This window comes from Chanos chanos, chromosome 1 (assembly GCF_902362185.1).
Source record: "Chanos chanos chromosome 1, fChaCha1.1, whole genome shotgun sequence".
Classification (NCBI taxonomy): Eukaryota; Metazoa; Chordata; class Actinopteri; order Gonorynchiformes; family Chanidae; genus Chanos; species Chanos chanos.
This window is the reverse complement of record NC_044495.1, coordinates 10,235,401-10,253,748: the sequence shown is the minus strand read 5'-3', so window position 1 is coordinate 10,253,748 and position 18,348 is coordinate 10,235,401. Positions and strand designations below refer to the sequence as shown.

The following is an 18,348-nucleotide window of genomic DNA, read 5'->3' as shown; positions in this document are numbered from 1 at the left end:
GATCCAATCTGTGTGTCCGGTTGGCAATCCTTATTTTCGGTCTTATCCTCATTGGTTGCTATAGTAATGACAGTGCGCCCGGAAGTAGAAGTAGGTGACATAAAAGGGGCATGAAGTTCTGCCAGCCCCACTTCTGTTGTTCCCATCTTTAACGTCTTTATGTTTTGTTTTGAGTTTTTTTTTTTTTTTTTTCTCTGGCCCTGCAAGTACAACCTGTGGAAGCCTTTCTCTCTCATTTTTTGCGCAATATCTTCATAAATGTGCCTTCCAGGTTAGCCTGCACTGGCCCATGGGGAAGACGACAAGTCTGTCGAGCACATGTTAGCTCCAGCTCTGACTACGACCTACAAAAACTTATCAGTGGCTTCCTCCACCACCAAACTAGCATATTTCCTGTACATGTGATGTACACGCGAACGTTACATGGCATCAAAAGTCACAGATGTTAAAATTTTTTTAAAAAAAAAACAAAAAACCACCCAAAATCCAATCAGAGCAGTCAGCCCTAAATGGATTTCCAAAATGTGATTTGAATAGGATTTTAAACCACATACGAATGTGTTTTGAAACGGATTTGTAAAAATCGGATCTCGTGTGATTTTTGGATGTTCAGACTTGCTACATATGATTGGATTCCAATCGGATATGCACATGAATTGGATTTGGACCGACAGTGTGAAAATTACCTTAATCAAAGTAATAAATGTTTGTATGTTTAAGTTCAAGATATTAAGAATGGGTTTTGAGCATTTCCTTTTACCCATTGTAACGCATAGAAATACTTTAGTAAAACCCAGGAACATCCATTGGGCTTTGGCCATGCTCTTAAGGGGAAAACATCATGTAATCATGGTCATTTAGCCACAAATGTATAATCAAGGTAGCCAGTGATATGAACAGAATACCTGTATGGATAGTGCTCACGTTTCTGCTCCTTTTATGTCCTTCATAAATATGTTACGTTTTACTGTAGTTAATGGAATTTCACAAAAGATCAGTCACACCTCAGCTGGTGAAACACAGTTGATGTTGGAGAAACAAGCCTAAAAGCTGATTCTCAATGACAGCTCACCCTCATGAAAAGAGTTCTGCCTTAATCTGTGTAGCCACTGGTTTATGAATCAATACATCAGATTCTTGCGTTACCTTCAAATTCTGTTTGAAAATCGTACACCCCAACCTTACATCCTCACCGCATGTAGTATAATCAAATTGCCACTGATCAGAAATGACCTGACCCACCCCAAACACACCTGCTCTCTATAGCTTCAGGAGGCAAATCTATTTACATTAAAAGTCTTCTTTTTGTCTTGCTCCTCTACAGCAGAACAGGGTTTGCGTGTCCTAGGGGCTCCGGCATGGCTGTGAGAAAAGAGGAGAGTGGTGTAACGTAATCCCCCTACGGTATTTTTCATCTGGAACTGGCGTTAAATTGGCCACGAGTTGAAAGCAGATGAATATGAGCCATGTTTGAAATGGAACATAAATCTGAGCCCAGATGGGGAATAAAAAATGCAGATGCCCACAAAGGTCATAAGTACCAGGAGCCATTGATCTCTGACTTCTGTTCAGGACCCTGAAACTTGCACGGATGGCAGGATATTACTGTTTCTTGATGCTTTCATTCAAGAAGGGGCAAAATTTCATTATTGTGTCCAGTGTAGGTTTTTTCCTCATTTTTGTCTTCTGATTACCAGAGCATTGACAGATGAATGATCATTAACTGATAGCAGTGAGCTTGGTAGTCCTGCTGAACCATTGTTAGTATATTTTCTACTAATGATGGTGGCATTAGGGCATTAGTGTTGGAATGATGGTATTGGCAGCATTGTGAGGAGAATAATCTATTAAACATGTCTGGCAGCCACAGAGCCCATATTGGCAATTTGGTGTCTGGGCACATGTTTTAATCTCTGCTTGGATGGTCACTGCGTCCAGCTTCAGACAACATGATCCTCGCAGAGCTCAGTGCATGCACTGTCAGTACGCATTTCTGCATTTCCCTGTACGCTCGGACGAAATGAAGAGGCCAAAGTCAGAACAGATCCAACTACACAAATATTCCCCCGCGGCTTCCGCCCCGGTCAAACCCCTTGATGTATATTTCATGTGGTAAGACTTGAGTTTCAGAGAAATGGATACACAAACAGCTTCTTTGTTTGTTGGAGGCAGTTCTCCCAGGGATAATGCTAATTCCACCTCGGATAGGAGTACAGCCTGAGTCGTGTGGTGTAGCTTAATTTTCTTTAAACACTATTCGGTCTGTGAATGAAAAATATGGTCCAAAAAAAAAAAAAAAAAGAAATGTAGCGATGTTGGTTTTGCTATTCATATTTATTTGTTTGTATGTATGTTTGTTGTTTGTATTTTGAAGTATAATTAAGACATTCTTTTTTGGTTTGGTTTTGTCTTTTATGTATATGTCCTTTTTTTTTAACGTAAATAAAAGTGTAGAGTTTACTGCAGTGGCACAGGAACAGGAGATTGGTAAAGTGTTTTAGGTGAGTATTCATTTCAAAAGTTCCTGTTCTGTCATTTTGCATTCACCTCACAGAGCTGGTAATTGTATGTCTTGAGAAAAAAAAATTGTAGTCTGTCTGGCTGCTTCCCCTGCAATTCAGTAACCATTGGTCTTTGCTGAAATCAGCCAGGAAATGTGTTCATTTGCTATGACCTCCCTTCTTCAAATGGGTTAACCCCCCCCCCCCCCCCTCCCTGCCAAGTCTGCATGCAGCTCTACTGAAAATAATCAACCTGGATGGAAAAGTGTTGTGTCAGTCTATGGTGTTCATTTGCAGTGTTGCATTAACTCCAAGAATAGAATCTACCTGCCTATTGATCTAGCTTAGTGTATTTAAAAGTTCAGTTGAATAGATGTTTACGCATAGTTGATATGCAATGTCGTCTAAATGTAGAGGTTAGTGACAATACTGTATAGAGTTTCCCTACAAGCGTCAGAGCTTGATAATGGTTTGCCTTTATTGTTTTGTGTAAAAAAAAAAAAAAATGAAAAAGACTTTTAAAATCCCATTTTAACCTAGCCTCTTGGAAAAAATGGAGTTTTTTCTGGGTGGATTCGTGCCTATTTAAATCCTATAAATACGAAGCCTTTTAGTGCTGCTACTACCCATTCCTAAAATGTGCTGATGTCATTAAGGAACAGGGAACTGGACTTTTCCATTTTAGTTTTGTCTTCATGTTTCACTGGGTAGACTAGCAGGTGCCTAATCTTGTGGTATCCTGACAGATTAGGCAGAGCCGCTTTCCAGCCTTTCCTCTCATTTCTTTTTACCACTGCTGAGGTCAATCACCTAGACAAATTCTATGCATTATTCAAGCACCGTTCATAATACAACTGGGGCTTTGCAATAAATGTTCATTGATTTATTATTCATCTCCATGTGTCCTTCTCTACATTTTACCAAAGATAATCAAATACCAAAGGAAAGCTAATGAAAGTCAGAGCTTATATTGCAGTTCCTTATTGCTCAGTAACCTGGCTTTGCACTATTCACTAGCTACCATTCTCTGAATACTATCGCTCGAATACCCATGGATATGGTTTGATGAGATAAGTGAACTGTATTGGTAAAACAGGATTTAATTAAAAGTTGTTTTTTTCTTCTTCTTCTTCTTCCTCTTTTTGCAGTTAGCTCTGTGGTGTGTGATTTAATATCTACAATCTTGATAATGTTCACTGTTAGCTGAAAGGCCAAACAAAGGCAGCAAAATTCAAGCAAAGCAAAGGCTGTTAGGTGGTGTTTAACTGTAAAGTGTGACTAGTAGTGAGCCAAATGGTCTGGTCTAGGCATTAAATAATTAGACTTACAGAACAAGCCGAATCGAAGGAGGAGAAACGGACGCCTAGACTGAGGTAAATTGAGATAACCACAGTTTAGTGCGCGCAGTGGAAAAAGTCATGTTCGCATCATGCTGTGATGCAGCTAAATATGTTGCCTTCAATTTCAGAGCCTTGGTAATGCATGTTATTAAGAGTTCTGATGTGATTGAAGTCCTGTGAAAAGTTTTTAAAGTACTGGTGGCTAAATTGCTAAGGATTCACAGTATGGGGTAGCAGGGCTGCTAAAAGCTACCTAACAGACCTTAGCCCAACCACAGGGACCATTATTGAAAATGAGTCATTCTTTTCACTCTTACACGCATTTGTGTATTTGCGTATTTGTGTGTGTGTGTGTGTGTGTGTGTGTGTGTGTGTGTGTGTGTGTGTGTGTGTGACCACACTCCATCAAAGGCTACCTAGCTTTGTCTTCTGTCTGACATTGATATTTGAAAATGCTCTAATGAGCCTGACATTGCTTCATTGCATTTCCTTGTTTGTAAGAGTCAATACATGACACTCTTCTTTTCTTAATTATTTCTTTTTTTTCTTTTTTTGTGGTGGTGGTGGTGGTGGTGAGAGGGGGGAAAGAGGGGGGTGGTGGGTGCAACACGTCAAACGTTTGAGAAATTGCATGGACCTGCTGTCTCATTTGTTCTCAGGCAGTCTGAACAGAGGTGTTGTGTAGAGGGAAATCCACGTCACTCTAACCATATTGCTCCTCACACGCCACGCAAGTCTACTGTATCTTCTAAGCTATTGTGTGGGACTCACGCACTCCAAGAGCACAGACCGAGGCAGTCTCAGCTTTTAGAGAGATTCACCACTGCCTGAAGCAGTGCTTTCCTTTTCAAACTTTCTGCCTCTTCTAAAAGATTGTTGAGGACAAAAGAAGGACATTCCCTACTAAAACTACAAGGCATGGCACTGTGCCATATCCATTTTTAATGGGAACTGAAACTTTAAATATACAGTTTGTGAGCTCCAGCTGTTTAGTTGGATTACCTTGTAGAAATTCACAGCCTGTAAAATGTGAAAAACCAGAACTTTTTCAAAAGCTTAACAAAGTCATTTATCAAATTTATTGCAGTATGCAGGGATATGTTTGCATGTGTGTACTAACATGCTGGTGCACTCACGTGCATTTGTAAAAACTTCAGTAGCCTTAATTTTAAGGACCTCTAGAAGTTTAGAGTAAGTTTTAGTCAAAATCTCAACTGGAAACAACACAATTATTAGCAGACACACGCTATTTCGCTGTCAATCACTCAACTCGGGGTCTTGAGACATTCTGGGTGTTTGTTTGTCTTTCTGGACTGTGTGTTTTCCTTAGTTGTCATTCATTTTGTCTTGATTGGCACTTTTCTGCTTCCTCGGTTTGCACAGAGCCTGGAGCTCTGAGTGAACATAGGCGAAGTCATCGGTGAGGAGACGGGCAAAATCAAACGGATCGTGTTTGGCTCCAGATGGCTACAAACACATACTATCTCAGATTATTCCTACAAGAGCAGCTCCTTCCTAGTTGTGCTGAAATGCTTTGACTTGTCTTCATGAAAGCAGGGCACAAGCAAAATGGCAACCCAAAAATGACTTAACTCTAATTGATTGACAAACTTTTTTTTTTTACTTTTTTTTTTATGTATGTTTAGGGAACAGTCAACTGATACGGTGTCTGCAGTAGATATAAAATATAAATGTGCAGTATAAAATCGTGGCAAACCGAAGTGGCATAATGAAAGTGAACATGAAAGATTTGTGCTCACGGCAGAAAACAACACCTCAGTAGCACCAACCCAGATGCCAGAGACCCATTCATCCTTCTGTCAGACCTGCAGCAAATTTTCTATAAAGAAAGAAATCCTATATCGCATTTATGTTCGGATTATTTATACCACACACTTCAACTGGACTTGAACAATTCTGTACCAAGGAATGGGCAAATATTCTGCACTCTAGGAGTGCAAAGTTGGTTGGGATGTACTCAGACTCAAGGCTGTAACTCATGGAAAAGGTGTTTCCACCAAGGATTAACTCAGGGGGTTGTTCATTTATCCAGCCTAGTTATTTATACATTTATTTATTTGCTTCATTTATTTCAGAAATTTTACTTTCTTTCATTAGGCTGTTAATAGGTGCAATTTGTGAATACAAGTTTTACTTCATTGTGTTCTTTGGGGGGGGGGGGGTTGTTTGGAGTCTTGTTATGTGAAATCCTGTGTTGTAAAGGATTTCTAACATTGTGCATTCCCTCTGAAAATAACATATAGCATCAACTGAATAATAATATATCTGTTTGTGTGGTAAAGAAAAGGTGCACTACGAAGGAGGTCATCACAACACTCTCTGTTCTAATTTCAACAGAAATGTTGTAGATAGGTGGTAGAACTTACACAAGAGCACAGTTTATTGACATATGTTCAACACGTGCATTTTTCTTTGGGCTGTGCAAGGTAGTGACATGGTTAGCAATTTTCCACAACATTTGCCTCCCATGATTTACTGTTTATGTTACTAGAGTAATTTATATTAACACTTGTTTATGGTGTCAGTACATCTGGCCAAACGTCTGAAAGCGAGAGCAGCGTTATTCAAGAAATAAGCTGATACCGTCCCCAGTAAAGATTGGATGCTGCAGTAACCATAGAGATAATGGCTCTCAGAGAAGGCAGTGAGAGAGGGGATGTACATGCTTGTTGTCCACTTTTTCCCTTTGAGAGCAGGCAGTGTGTCTGAAGATGTGATGGCTGGGATTTATGCAGTAAACATCTTCAAAGGAAGATTCTTCCATGCCCTTGGCCTGCTGGCCGGCTCTGCTTGGCAGCCCCCTGCCCCCGACTTAGCCATCACCTCCACAGTCTACTGCTCCTCATTAGGACAGAAACAAACTCACAGTGAGAATCAGGCTTTTCCACATACAAAGCACACATTTCTCTAGCCCAAGCTCTTGCACATAAACATACTGTCTTCAGGCGCTTTCTGCTCAAAATGTTCAAGTGACAGACTTTTAGCATTTCTGACCTCACCCATTTTCCTCACACTATTCATAGCTTCTGTGACTCCTTTTGCTTGAATCTTGGATTCCACTTTTCTCGGAAACTATGAACTTGTTCATGTTTGAACAAAGTAGGCTTTTGGCATTGCACTTTTTGGAAGGGCTAATTTAGTTGTTACGAACAAATGATGTGAAATGAACACTTAATCTATACGCACCCTCTAGGCAGTGGTGATCTAATTACTATTAACGCTTAATGAAGCGTTGCAGCATGGATGAAAGAGTGATGATAGCTCATGAGAAAGTGCTTTACAAAAGCACCTTTTACAACACACTTTAGAGTATATACATTGCTGTCTTAAACTTTCTGGTGTTTTCTCACTCATACTGTGCCTCTGTATGATACCAAACCACAACCATGATCTGCCTTTTCTTTTTTTTGTCTGGGGAATGAGACATGATAAAAGCAAGGCTTCACTGTATCTCTAAATGAAGATGCTGGAGTGTTGCGACGTAACAGTTGTAGAAAGGCCTCGAAGTGCATCCTTTGTCATCTATTTTTCAGTGTTATTAGATCCCCTTTTAAAGGGCCAGGGGGCATGATAAGATGGCCAATGTAAATGGGTTTTTTTTTTCCTTTTACACAGGAAATATATCAAGTTCTATAGCATGTAGAAGTGAGGTTACTTCTGCTTACTGTGCAGCCGCACAGGTAGGACATTATTCATTAAAGACATTCACCATCAGTGTCACGGAAGTCCTGTTTTACCTCATTTCTTATCTGTATATTTGTCATGATGGAAACAGGAAAATTGTATTTCCTTTACCATCAGCAAAGCTGTTCCATGTTTCTCCTTTGTGCTCTCAAGCTGTTTCCTATTTTCCTTGAGAGACTGTCAATGGACGAAGTTTGCCAAAGATTAAATGTTGCCAGGCATCTGCCAGTGTTTGTAGACCCAAAAGCCTTGACAGGGAAATCAGCAGCAAACCAGTGAATTAAGGAGTTCTTTCCGCCTCATCAACATGTTTGATATCTCCATAAGCCACTCTGGAGACACAGGAGCTCCTGGGCACAGATGCTCCAACACACAGTCCTCTGGATGCTATACACCTCCCTGTTGGCATTCTCAGATATTAATAGGCATTGCCGCGTTTGGGAGGAAAGTTTCCTTAGAGTTCATTGACTACTAATCAGCACGAGCCAAAAGGACTAAATGCAACATAATGACTTTTGTCTGTTCAAAACAAACGCGGCTTGGATACTTCTAAAAGACGATAAAGGTACGCTTTATTTTTGAATCCGTGAAAAAGTATTAGTGTTCATTTTGAAGTAGTTTGCAGTGTTGTTGTAATCAGTTGGCTAGTGTTGATGTGTTTTAAAGAAGTTTCTGTACTGTCTTCTTTTTTCAGTTTTATACTCTAATTGACTGAGATCCCCCCCCCCCCCCCCCCCTTATGTAGCTCTACCTATGTTATATTCTGAGCACATACATTCCTGCAGTTAGAGATACAGACAAAACAATTTAACTTGAATTACTGAATTGAATAAATACCCTTAAAACCACGCTCTGCCTCCTCCTTTTTCTTTATCAAACATGTAGATTAGGTTAGCATTGCTGTCGTTGCATAGTCTCATACACAGTGAAGTTCATTTTAAGAAAACTGCAAATTTATTCTGTAGGTCTGCCATGATTTTGGCTAGAAATGCTGAAAGAGGGAAAATAGAAAGAAAAACGTAGAGGGGGGGAAAAAGGAGGATAAAAAAAAAAAACTTGTGATCAAGAAAAAATATGGTCTATTTATTTTAGGACTTACAAATATTGACTTTTAGCTACCCCCACTCTTTTATTGATGAAACAATCAGCCCTGAAAATAGTCAGCGTCATTTTCCCTTTACAGCCAATTGTGGTACTGCCTTCTTATCAGCTGTCTGCACACTACTCTCACACTGGGAGCTTGTTCATTTTTTATCCACTTATCAATTACTGCAGGTGATCCAGTGCAATGGTCCTCCACACCTCTACAAAATGAGAGCCAAAGTGCAGGCTAAGCACGATTGATGACCGCAATGATTGGATTTTGTATCTAACAGTGATGGCTGTAAATGTCATGGCTATTAGTGAAATATCTCACAGTACAGAAACGAGAGAATGTTTGCTTTTGTTTTACTGCTTTGTTCATTTGTTATTTCTGAACTGTATTCCCCCCTCGAGGGCATTTTAGCACAACCAATTATAATCTTTGCTGATAGTAAACACTAAAGAAAATTGGGTATCACTACATTAATTATACACAAAAATGTCTACTTTCAGCTGAGCTCTAGCCATACCATTTAGCTGAAATAACTTTCTCCAATTTGCCAGGATCAAAGAGTAATGTTTGCACACTATTAGTTGTTTTATTTCCTTTCTTTCTTTTTTTTTTCTATCAGGACTGAAATTAATCTTTAGATTAAAACAACACTCATTCTGAGTGTGGCCCTATGCGTTTTCCTGAACTGTTTGCCATGTTCAGAGAAAGACAATTCAAAACATTTGTTCCCTCTAGCTCTTTTTATCTACATTTTTTATAATTAAAATATGCATCTCTTTTGCAACAAAAATGTTATTCAAAATTACCCTAACAATTTACTCAGAAACATGTGACTTTCCTGGGATAATATGGAGTAGACCTTTCCTACTTATGATTTATTCCTGCCATCTTTGTTGCGATCTGGATTTGTTTAAAATCAATAAAATAATAATATGATATTGAAATGTATTGCAGAAATAAACAATGGATGGATGGATGGATGATTGTTGGACCCTGAATCTTGAGTTCATAAACAGCAATAATTTTCTACCCCGGGTACCTTTTCTTTATTTTGCTCATTGGCAGAATTAACCTGTCTAGTCTTTGTTTGCTGTGAAAATGGTTATTAAGTCCTATCCCTTTCCCAAACAAGACTTCAATTTCATGTTATTTGTGTTATTGTTTTAAGTCTGCATGTCATTGCGTGTGTGTTTTTCATTCTGCTCCGTGTCCAAAATGAGTACATAATAAAATATAATTGGAAATGTCAATCATTTCATACCATCCCTGAAGCAGGGAGATATGGTTTCAGTTTGCAGTGAGAGTGAATTCAAATTAGCACCACTGGATAAACTTGGAGCCCCCCCACCCCACCCACCCCCCAAAAAACCCACCAAAATATCCCCGTAATGGTTTTGACCGTATGCGTGGAGCAAAAATGGCTCGTAGGGAAGTATTTGTGCATTACGGTCATTTGTTATGATTACACTGTCTGCTCTGGCACATTAGGGTGATGCACCTCACAAATAAACGCATCACTGGTCATCTGCCTCGTGCCATTGCTACTGTTTGTAACAAGACTGTTCCTCGAAACTAACATGTCATGAATTCATTTACTTCTGCATCACCATTCAGAGAAAACCAAAGCCATCAACAAACAAAAAAAACAAAAAAAAGAAGAAAAAAAAAAAAACACCTTTCTATGGAGCATTGGTAGGTTGTCTGAACTCCATCCACATTTATACCTGGAAACTCTTTCTTACTTAGCGTGTGTGTTATTTTCTATTTAAAAAATGGGTTTTAGCAGAATAAGGATGGCTTGCTTCCCAGAAATGAATGACATCCCTTTTTTTTTGTCATGAGGAATCCATCTTAGATACGAGCCTTGTTTATCATGACACTGGATGAGGATGGGAGAGAGTGCTACTTTAAGAAGAAAACAGCAAGCACATGATGTGAAGAAAATGCTGCATCACAAGGCTCTTTTTTTTGCTTTTTTTTTCTCTCTCTCTTTTTTTTATCTTTTGCATAACGAGGTGATGAGACGCCTGAGATATATATGTGTGTGTGTGTGTGTGTGTGTGTGTGTGTGTGTGTTGGAATATATTTGCCATAGCCATGAAGGCAAATATTTTAATTAAAAAAGTATTAGGCTACGAACTGTAAAAAGCTCTTCACAGCCCAGAGAACAGGCAGTGTCTCTAAGCGACATCACTAGACATACCACAACACAGAAACTGCTATTAAGGTCGTGAATATCAAACCACAAAAAAAAGAGTGACTGTAAGCATACAGATAAATTGCTTGCAATATGCAATTCTGCTGAGATAATTAATTGTTCATACCCCAAGTGCAATGTCAGTGTCATACAGTATTTTTGGTCAGTTATAAACAGCAAGTCAAGCAACCATATCTCCCCTCTGAAAAGTCTTCCAAACGAACTTGAGAACCCTGGCCTAGATTTTCCTTACACAGATCTTCAGTGATAAATGTACCGCACATTGATAAACATCTCCCTTGATACAATTTATCATCAGTCGTCATTCTCTGTGCTGCTACAGATAAGAACAATGTCAGGTCTAGTTTTAACATAATCATGAAATATATCCCAACATCACGAAAAGCTCAAGAGAGAAAGCTTGAGAGAGAGAGGGAGAGGAGAGGAGAGGAGAGGAGAGGAGAGGAGAGGAGAGGAGAGGAGGGAAGTAGGAGAGAAAGAAGGAGACAGAAATGGTTGTTGAAGGGAGAAAGAAAGTACAAGAGATGCAAATGATTGTTGTGATTATTTCTTCTTGTGCAAAAGCAAACAGCGTTAAATCAGCCAAACTCATTTTGTCACAGTTAATTTTCCATATTGCTCATTGCACCAGATGCTTGAATTCCTCGGTTTTAAAATGATAAAATGTTGTCAGTGTTTCGCCACTCTTTTCCTTTATTTCTTTTCAGATTATTATTATTATTATTATTATTATTATTATTATTATTATTTGCAGAGTTGTGACGTGATGCCATGTTTTGCTCATTCCCACCTGAGCCTGTTAGTGCGATTCTGGAAGCGCCTCCCTTGACCATTAATCTCCCTTATCTTTCCCAGTGTTTTAGTTAACGGCATTGATTTGGTCCACTTTCACAGCATTATTTGGATCAATGTGGACGATTCTTTACCTCAGAAGGGGGAGGGCGCTGAAAGCTGATGTATTCTTTTCATTAAGTAGACAAGTTTATCACAGACCACTAATGCAAATGGATTATTCAAAATAAGGACAAATCCAAATGGATCTCAAGGGCGTTCTTCTGTTAAATAATTTTTCCCCTCAATACTAATTTCCTTTTTCTCTTACTTTTTTTTAATGTGGTATATGCAAGCTACAACAATCTAAATATGATGTTTTTTGTGTTTACAGGAACAAGGAAAAATCGGTGTCACGTTCAATATAGGAACAGCAGATATACTTGTGCAAGAGAGCAGTATGCCAGTGAATGATGGCAAATACCATGTGGTTCGATTCACCAGAAATGGTGGCAATGCTACGCTTCAGGTCGACAACTGGGCCATCAATGAGCACTTCCCCTCAGGTAAGGCCTTTGACAGTTTTTTTAACCTTCAGCCCCTGTCAGAAGGAGATAAATGAATAATACTAATCACAGGACAGCAACTGCTTATGGTCTGCTTTCTAAAGCACAGTTTCTCCTTGGTCCTTCGCCTGTACAGTCAGTGCACCCCAGCCTCTCATAAGTTGTGAGAACTATACTTTTTTTATTGGTCTGTTACCACAAAGCCCTCATAATAAAAAAGGTGCAGTCCATCTCCTTCCTAGTCTTTACAACCAAATGTAATCAGTCATATATTTTTTTTTGTTTTGTTTTACAAGGCCTTTCAAATGTTCTTTATTTCATAAGCTGTCAGGGAGCGTGTGTAAAGAACAATTTCTCTTTTTTTGTGCAATTTCTTTAGATATGTTCCCTTAGACCCACCAAATGGACTTTTTTGGCACATTTGGTTGACAGAGATCTGGTTATTCTGTGCTTCGTGTTCCTAAGTTGAAGAGGAACAGCCCATGACCAGCGAGAAGGACGTCATGTTCTTAGTGGCATTTCTCAATCTTCTCTCTCCGGTCCTTGGAGACGAGATGAATAGGCCTCAGCACAACTTTATCTCTTTGATGGATCACACTGACTTCATGTGTGCATGCTGTCACCAACAAGGTGTCTTTTTACCCGATATGCTTAGAGTCTCAAACTTTTAAAGTCACCTTGAGATTCTACCCATGTAATACAGGGTGGGTTTTTTTTATCAGATGTTATGCTAGATACACAGATCTATACAGAACTTTAGGATTGTCCTGCAGGATTATCAGTGGTTCTAACATCTTTATTGTATGTGTATGTGTTTATTAGTGGGGACTCAGTGAAATGTTCACCCTTCTCCCCCAAAGCGGTGACAGCCATGACTCATGACCTGTTGACCGTGGATTAGCTGGTGCGAACTGCCCCCGTTTGCTTTCTTTATCTGTCTCTATGAGTCAAAGGAGTGCGAGTAATTCATTCGTGTTTCTCCGCCCTATACATGTGGAGGCTTTAGGCCAGATCAGCCCTCTTTAATCGCACTCTGACACTTCACAGGAAGGTGCCCAGTGTGAAGTGGAAGTAGTGGGCACGCCAGTGACGGACTAGATCACACCCATGCAGAGTGTGTGAGCGCCAACGGCACTGCCCTCCACAGCACGTAATATTACTCAGTTAAAACTGTTTTATTTGACGAAACAAGTTCCTGAAAGCCACTGGCCTACTTTTATCTCATCATGTGAGCTGCGTGATATTAAAGACAGTTACCTCAATCTGGATCTTCTGCTAAATCTTACATTAAATCTTTAGCTGTCTTTAATCAAACTGATTTTTTTATATATATTAGCTGGTAACTCTGCATTTCATATTGATTATTCTCTCTTTTATAATGTCAGTGTCATTTATTTTGCAATTACAAGTGTGAATGCTGGCTAGAAGGACTCCAGATTGCCCTTTAAAAGCTTAATCAGAGAGCCTATGTCATTTTAAACTCTCTATAACTGTGGGCTCCTGCTGGCCATTGAGTAAAGCCTTTATGAGCCCCTGTCTTGTCTGAAAGTGTTCTCATTTGCCAGTCATAGTATGCACTGAGCGAATAATACTAGGCATGAAAAATGAATACCTTGACACTGGTACGTTTTATGCGTGCATTATGGGTGTCCAGCTCCTGTATGTTTGAAGTCTGAAGCTTCACTGGCATAGAGTGCAACTGGGAATTTCTCAATGTTTTTTTATGAATGTCATGATTGAGTAGCACTTTTATATAAATGTCAGTAAAATTCACTATTCCTCCCAAAAGTTTTAACATGATAAAATATTCAGAGTTCTCGACAGACACCTGTGAATGGGTTATGAGCATGCCTTTAAAATTATGTCCCTTCTAGCCAATCTTTTCTGAATTATTGCTGAATAACATGGTTGCTTTAACTGTGCTATAATGTTTAATCATTTATTTAAACTTGTCAAGAGTTCGCTTAAGACATCTCAACCATAGCTTTCTGATGCTAGCTTTTATTTAACGAGTCTCTTTGTGCTAGTAGTCTTACATTGCTATCGTAACTTGAGCTTGCTGCTCTGAGATGCGAAACCCTATTAAGTTTAAAGGGGAAATGAAGCAAGGTGTTTGAGAATTATGGGAGTACAGCTGCCGAAGCCAAACATCTGTGCTTTACTTTCTTAATGCCTCCAAGAATTAATCCTAAATGGCTACGCAGCAATACTTTGAAAAGTCTGCAGTTGCCAGACCATTATAATTCACTGTGCATGTCTAATCACTTACAAATAGGAAGGGCAAGTCAGTCCATTAGACAGTTTTATGTATGCCGGTTACTCCTTCGTCTCTGGAGACCCAAGCTGTGAAACAGAAACATGCAGGGACCTGTAACTATAAGCAACAGACGTATGACCCTCATTGCAGTGTGAACTGGGTCCATTTACAAGCAATGTCATATTCTAGTGCTTTTGGAGCTGTTAGAGGTGCATGAGTAGAAAATTGAGTTGTTCTTATCAAAGGTAAAAAAAAAAAAAAAAAAAAAATGATAATATTAGTATTGAAATGGGATTGCGAGAGTGATTCCAGTACAATGTCATTACACAATTTGCAGCTGTAATCTGAGCGGCCTTCTGAGTAGCCTTCTGTCAGAGATGATCTGAAATATATACACATATTCACTTCATCAAACTTGCATGCAAGTGTTCTGTTCTGACGTCATCTGTAGAGGACTTTCCATGGAAACCGGAACTTTGTGTGCGAGTGTGTTTGTGTGTGTGTGTGTGTGTGTGTGTGTGTGTGTGTGTGTGTGTGCGTGTGCGTGTGTGTGTTATGGCAGGAAATGGCCCCAGGTCATTACTGATGCTTAACATAAGCATGATCTGTCATCCAGATTCATCCTCAAAAGCAACAGAGAGATGGTAGACAAGACATTAATCTATAATGTTACTACAGACTGTCTCCTTTGCTTTATTTTCTGTAAAATAAATGGATGGTTCATTCTTAATTTGATTTGTGTAAGAGTTCGCTTGCTTTTATTGCGAACAAAAATCATCAGTCCGTGAGAACGTATGGATTGGAGAGCACCCAGTAGACACTAGTGCCTGAATGCTCACAGTCTTTTACACGGATTGCCTCAAGTTGACATGGCAGTGGTATGTGTGCGTGTGTGTGTGTATGTGTCTGTGTGTGTGTGTGTGTGTGCGTGCGTGTGTGTGTGTGCGTGCGTGTGTGTGTGTGTGTGCGTGTGTGTGTGTGTGTGTGTGTGTGTGGGAGGCAGACTGATATGACAGATTTTTCTGTAGGCCTGTGTAAAACTGCCTTGCAGTCTCCAGTTTGGTACAACAATTCATTTACACAGATTCACTTAGTAGTACAGGTGGATGGCACTGATGAATGCACTTCTGTACCTTGACAGCAGTAATAGAGTCGAAGATGCTGTCATGTCCTTACACTCTTGTCTCTAAGAAGATTCTCCTTTTTATCTCTCTGTTTACTCCTTTGATTTGTTCTGTGTGGGGCAGAGCAGCTTACCAGTAGAATGAGCATAACTTGTGTAACAAACACCTTTGGCTTCTGCGCCCTATCTGCCGTCACTGAGGGAGGTTAACATTATTGTAACAATCCATAAATTGAAAAGAAGTGTTTTGGTATAAACGTTCTGCATTTACTTATTTAAAGTGAACGAGTGAAATTTGTTACGTAGCAACATTTTGTTTTTGTTGTTGTTGTTGTAGTTCTTGTTCTTGTTCTTTGTGACAAATACAGTATATTTAGATGATTTTTTTGTTGTTGTGACATATACAATATATTTAGATTCATTTCTATTTGTACAAATTTGATGTAAGGACGTTTCAGCATGTGTGCCTGTTTTTCTGTGTGTGTCTCAGATAAATTAAGACAGACAAGAGCAAAAGCACAGATTTGGCAGTGGAGAGCAGAGGCAGCTAGGGGCTAAGCATCTGTGGATTTACTGAACATATTTGTGCAATCAAATGTGATAATATGGCAAATTTCATACTGATATTTGCCCAAGCTAAAATCTGCTACTGAAATAGATCTGAATGACGATAAGGACAAAAGCCAATCTGGAGGAATGCATATTTGTAAATTATATGAGATATACACATTGTTCTTTTTCAAAAAAAATTGAATACATTTAAGTTCATGTAAAATTATGCAGATCAAACGACTAAATTCACATTCACATGAATTTTTTTTTGAAAGTAAAAAAAAAAAAGTTAAAAACATTTCTTTTTAAAAATCATATGATCACTTGGGCCTATTCATCAGCTTGCATAAATCTCTCTTTTTTTTTTTATGCTTTTCAAAACCGCACAGCCAGTTACACAGAGATGAGCCGAGTGAATCTGATTGTGAATAGGCATTTTTTTGGGAAGCTGATGAGATGTGCCTAGATTTTCATCAGTAATGACTGAATCACCAGAGTTTATGGGGTCCTCTTGCTTGGCATGATATGTGGAGGTTTACTGGTCAGGTTCAACTTGCTGTGAGTTTGCTGGAAATAGAGGAAGACAGATCTCTGTGCACACAGTGTGATGGACAGCAGTGTACATGTGTGTGTGCATGTCTGTGTGTGTGTGTATTTAAAAGTGTGTGTGTGTGTGTTTTTTTTTTCTTTCCATGGCAGTGCTGATACCTGTATAGCCACAGTGGCTTCTCTGGGTTTTAGGCTGGGTGATAGTCAGAGACAGCAGGGAAAATGGCAGGCGATTACATGTGCAATGGGCTCTGCTATTCAGCCATCCAGGCTCTTCCTGTTCCTCTCAAATCACAGCATCATTTCACCGTCATCACAGTGCCAAGCACAGATAATGCACTCTGGCTCTGTGTTCTGTGCTCTTACAGATGAAAGCAAGAAGAAGTAGAGTCATTTCATTTACCCAGATGCTATTCAGTTACAGGATGAAGTCTTATCAGTTGTTTTTTTTTTTCTTTTCTTACAGATTCATCATATTCTGCACTAATCAATACTGATTTATTGTGTCACTTAAACTGGCATTTCATCGCTAGCAGCAAAGCATAACGATCACATCTCATAGAAGCATCACAGCTGCTTAAGGTTTATGCCCATATAAAATTAGACATGTAAAAAACATAACTGTCATTGAAAGCACATTGTATTATAACTATATAACCTGTAATATTTTACATTAACTGAAATCTCTCACATTGTAATACTTTTAGGGTCCTTAATGCCCCTTTGTAAGGTAAGGTAAGGTAAGGTAAGGTATACTTTGTACTTACTTGCCTGTTACTTGACTACCTTAAATTCTCAAATAGTGGCCTTTATTTACCTCGACTGAAGAAAGAACCAGGCCATTTTGTTTGAAACAGACTATTATTAGAGACAGGCCATTATTTATGATTTGTCCTTTTTTAGTAGTGTATTTTGTAATTTTGTTGTAATGTTTCATTTCTCATTTATCCTATAAGGATTTACAGGAATACCTGCTACTCGAATATAGCCTACACTGTACTGTATTTAAAGAATAAAAATACTACAGGCAGTTTGTGTCAGACTATTATGATATGGTCCTGATAATAACAGCAGGCAAATAAAAAACAACATATGGCAATATCTACGAGATATCCGATGGAAAAAGTCACAAAAACAGTCAAGATTCAATATAATATAGAAATGTATCGGTCCACAAATTCTCAGATGATAACATGCTGTATCACAGTAACAAATTTTTTAATTATTGAGAAAAATAAAGAGCATGTGAGATATACCGTTAGATATACCGTTACCATTAGATATACCGTTGAGATTTACCGTTAGATATACCGTTACCGTTAGATATACCGTTACCGTTAGATATACCGTTGAGATTTACCGTTAGATATACCGTTACTTGTGGGCAAAATACAAACTCAAAAAAAGATATACGGTAAAACATTAAGATCGCAGCTTACCATGTGAAATAATGAAATAACGCGTAGGAAATAGGAAGGAGAGAGTTTTGGCAGTGATGTCCCTGAATACTAACAATGGGCCATTAACACACATAGTACTGCAGCAACGACAATCCACGTGAGTTAGAACACTATCGATATGGTATTTCTGTTAAAAAGTGAAACTAATAGAGTGGTGAGCATAATTACCGTATGTTGTCGTACTGATGTAGATAATGCTGTGGAAATATG

At 38.9% G+C, this 18,348-nt stretch overlaps 1 protein-coding gene across 15 annotated transcripts in view; it reads left to right on the top strand.

Moving 5' to 3' along the window:
- nrxn3a (neurexin 3a) overlaps nt 1-18,348 on the top strand; it is a 217,158-nt gene that overhangs the window by 163,762 nt on the left and 35,048 nt on the right. For all 15 annotated transcript variants that reach the window (XM_030787596.1, XM_030787588.1, XM_030787573.1 and 12 more), the window contains one exon: nt 12,026-12,197. In XM_030787596.1, the coding sequence (XP_030643456.1) occupies nt 12,026-12,197 (172 nt within the window). The remainder of the gene's footprint in view (nt 1-12,025; nt 12,198-18,348) is intronic.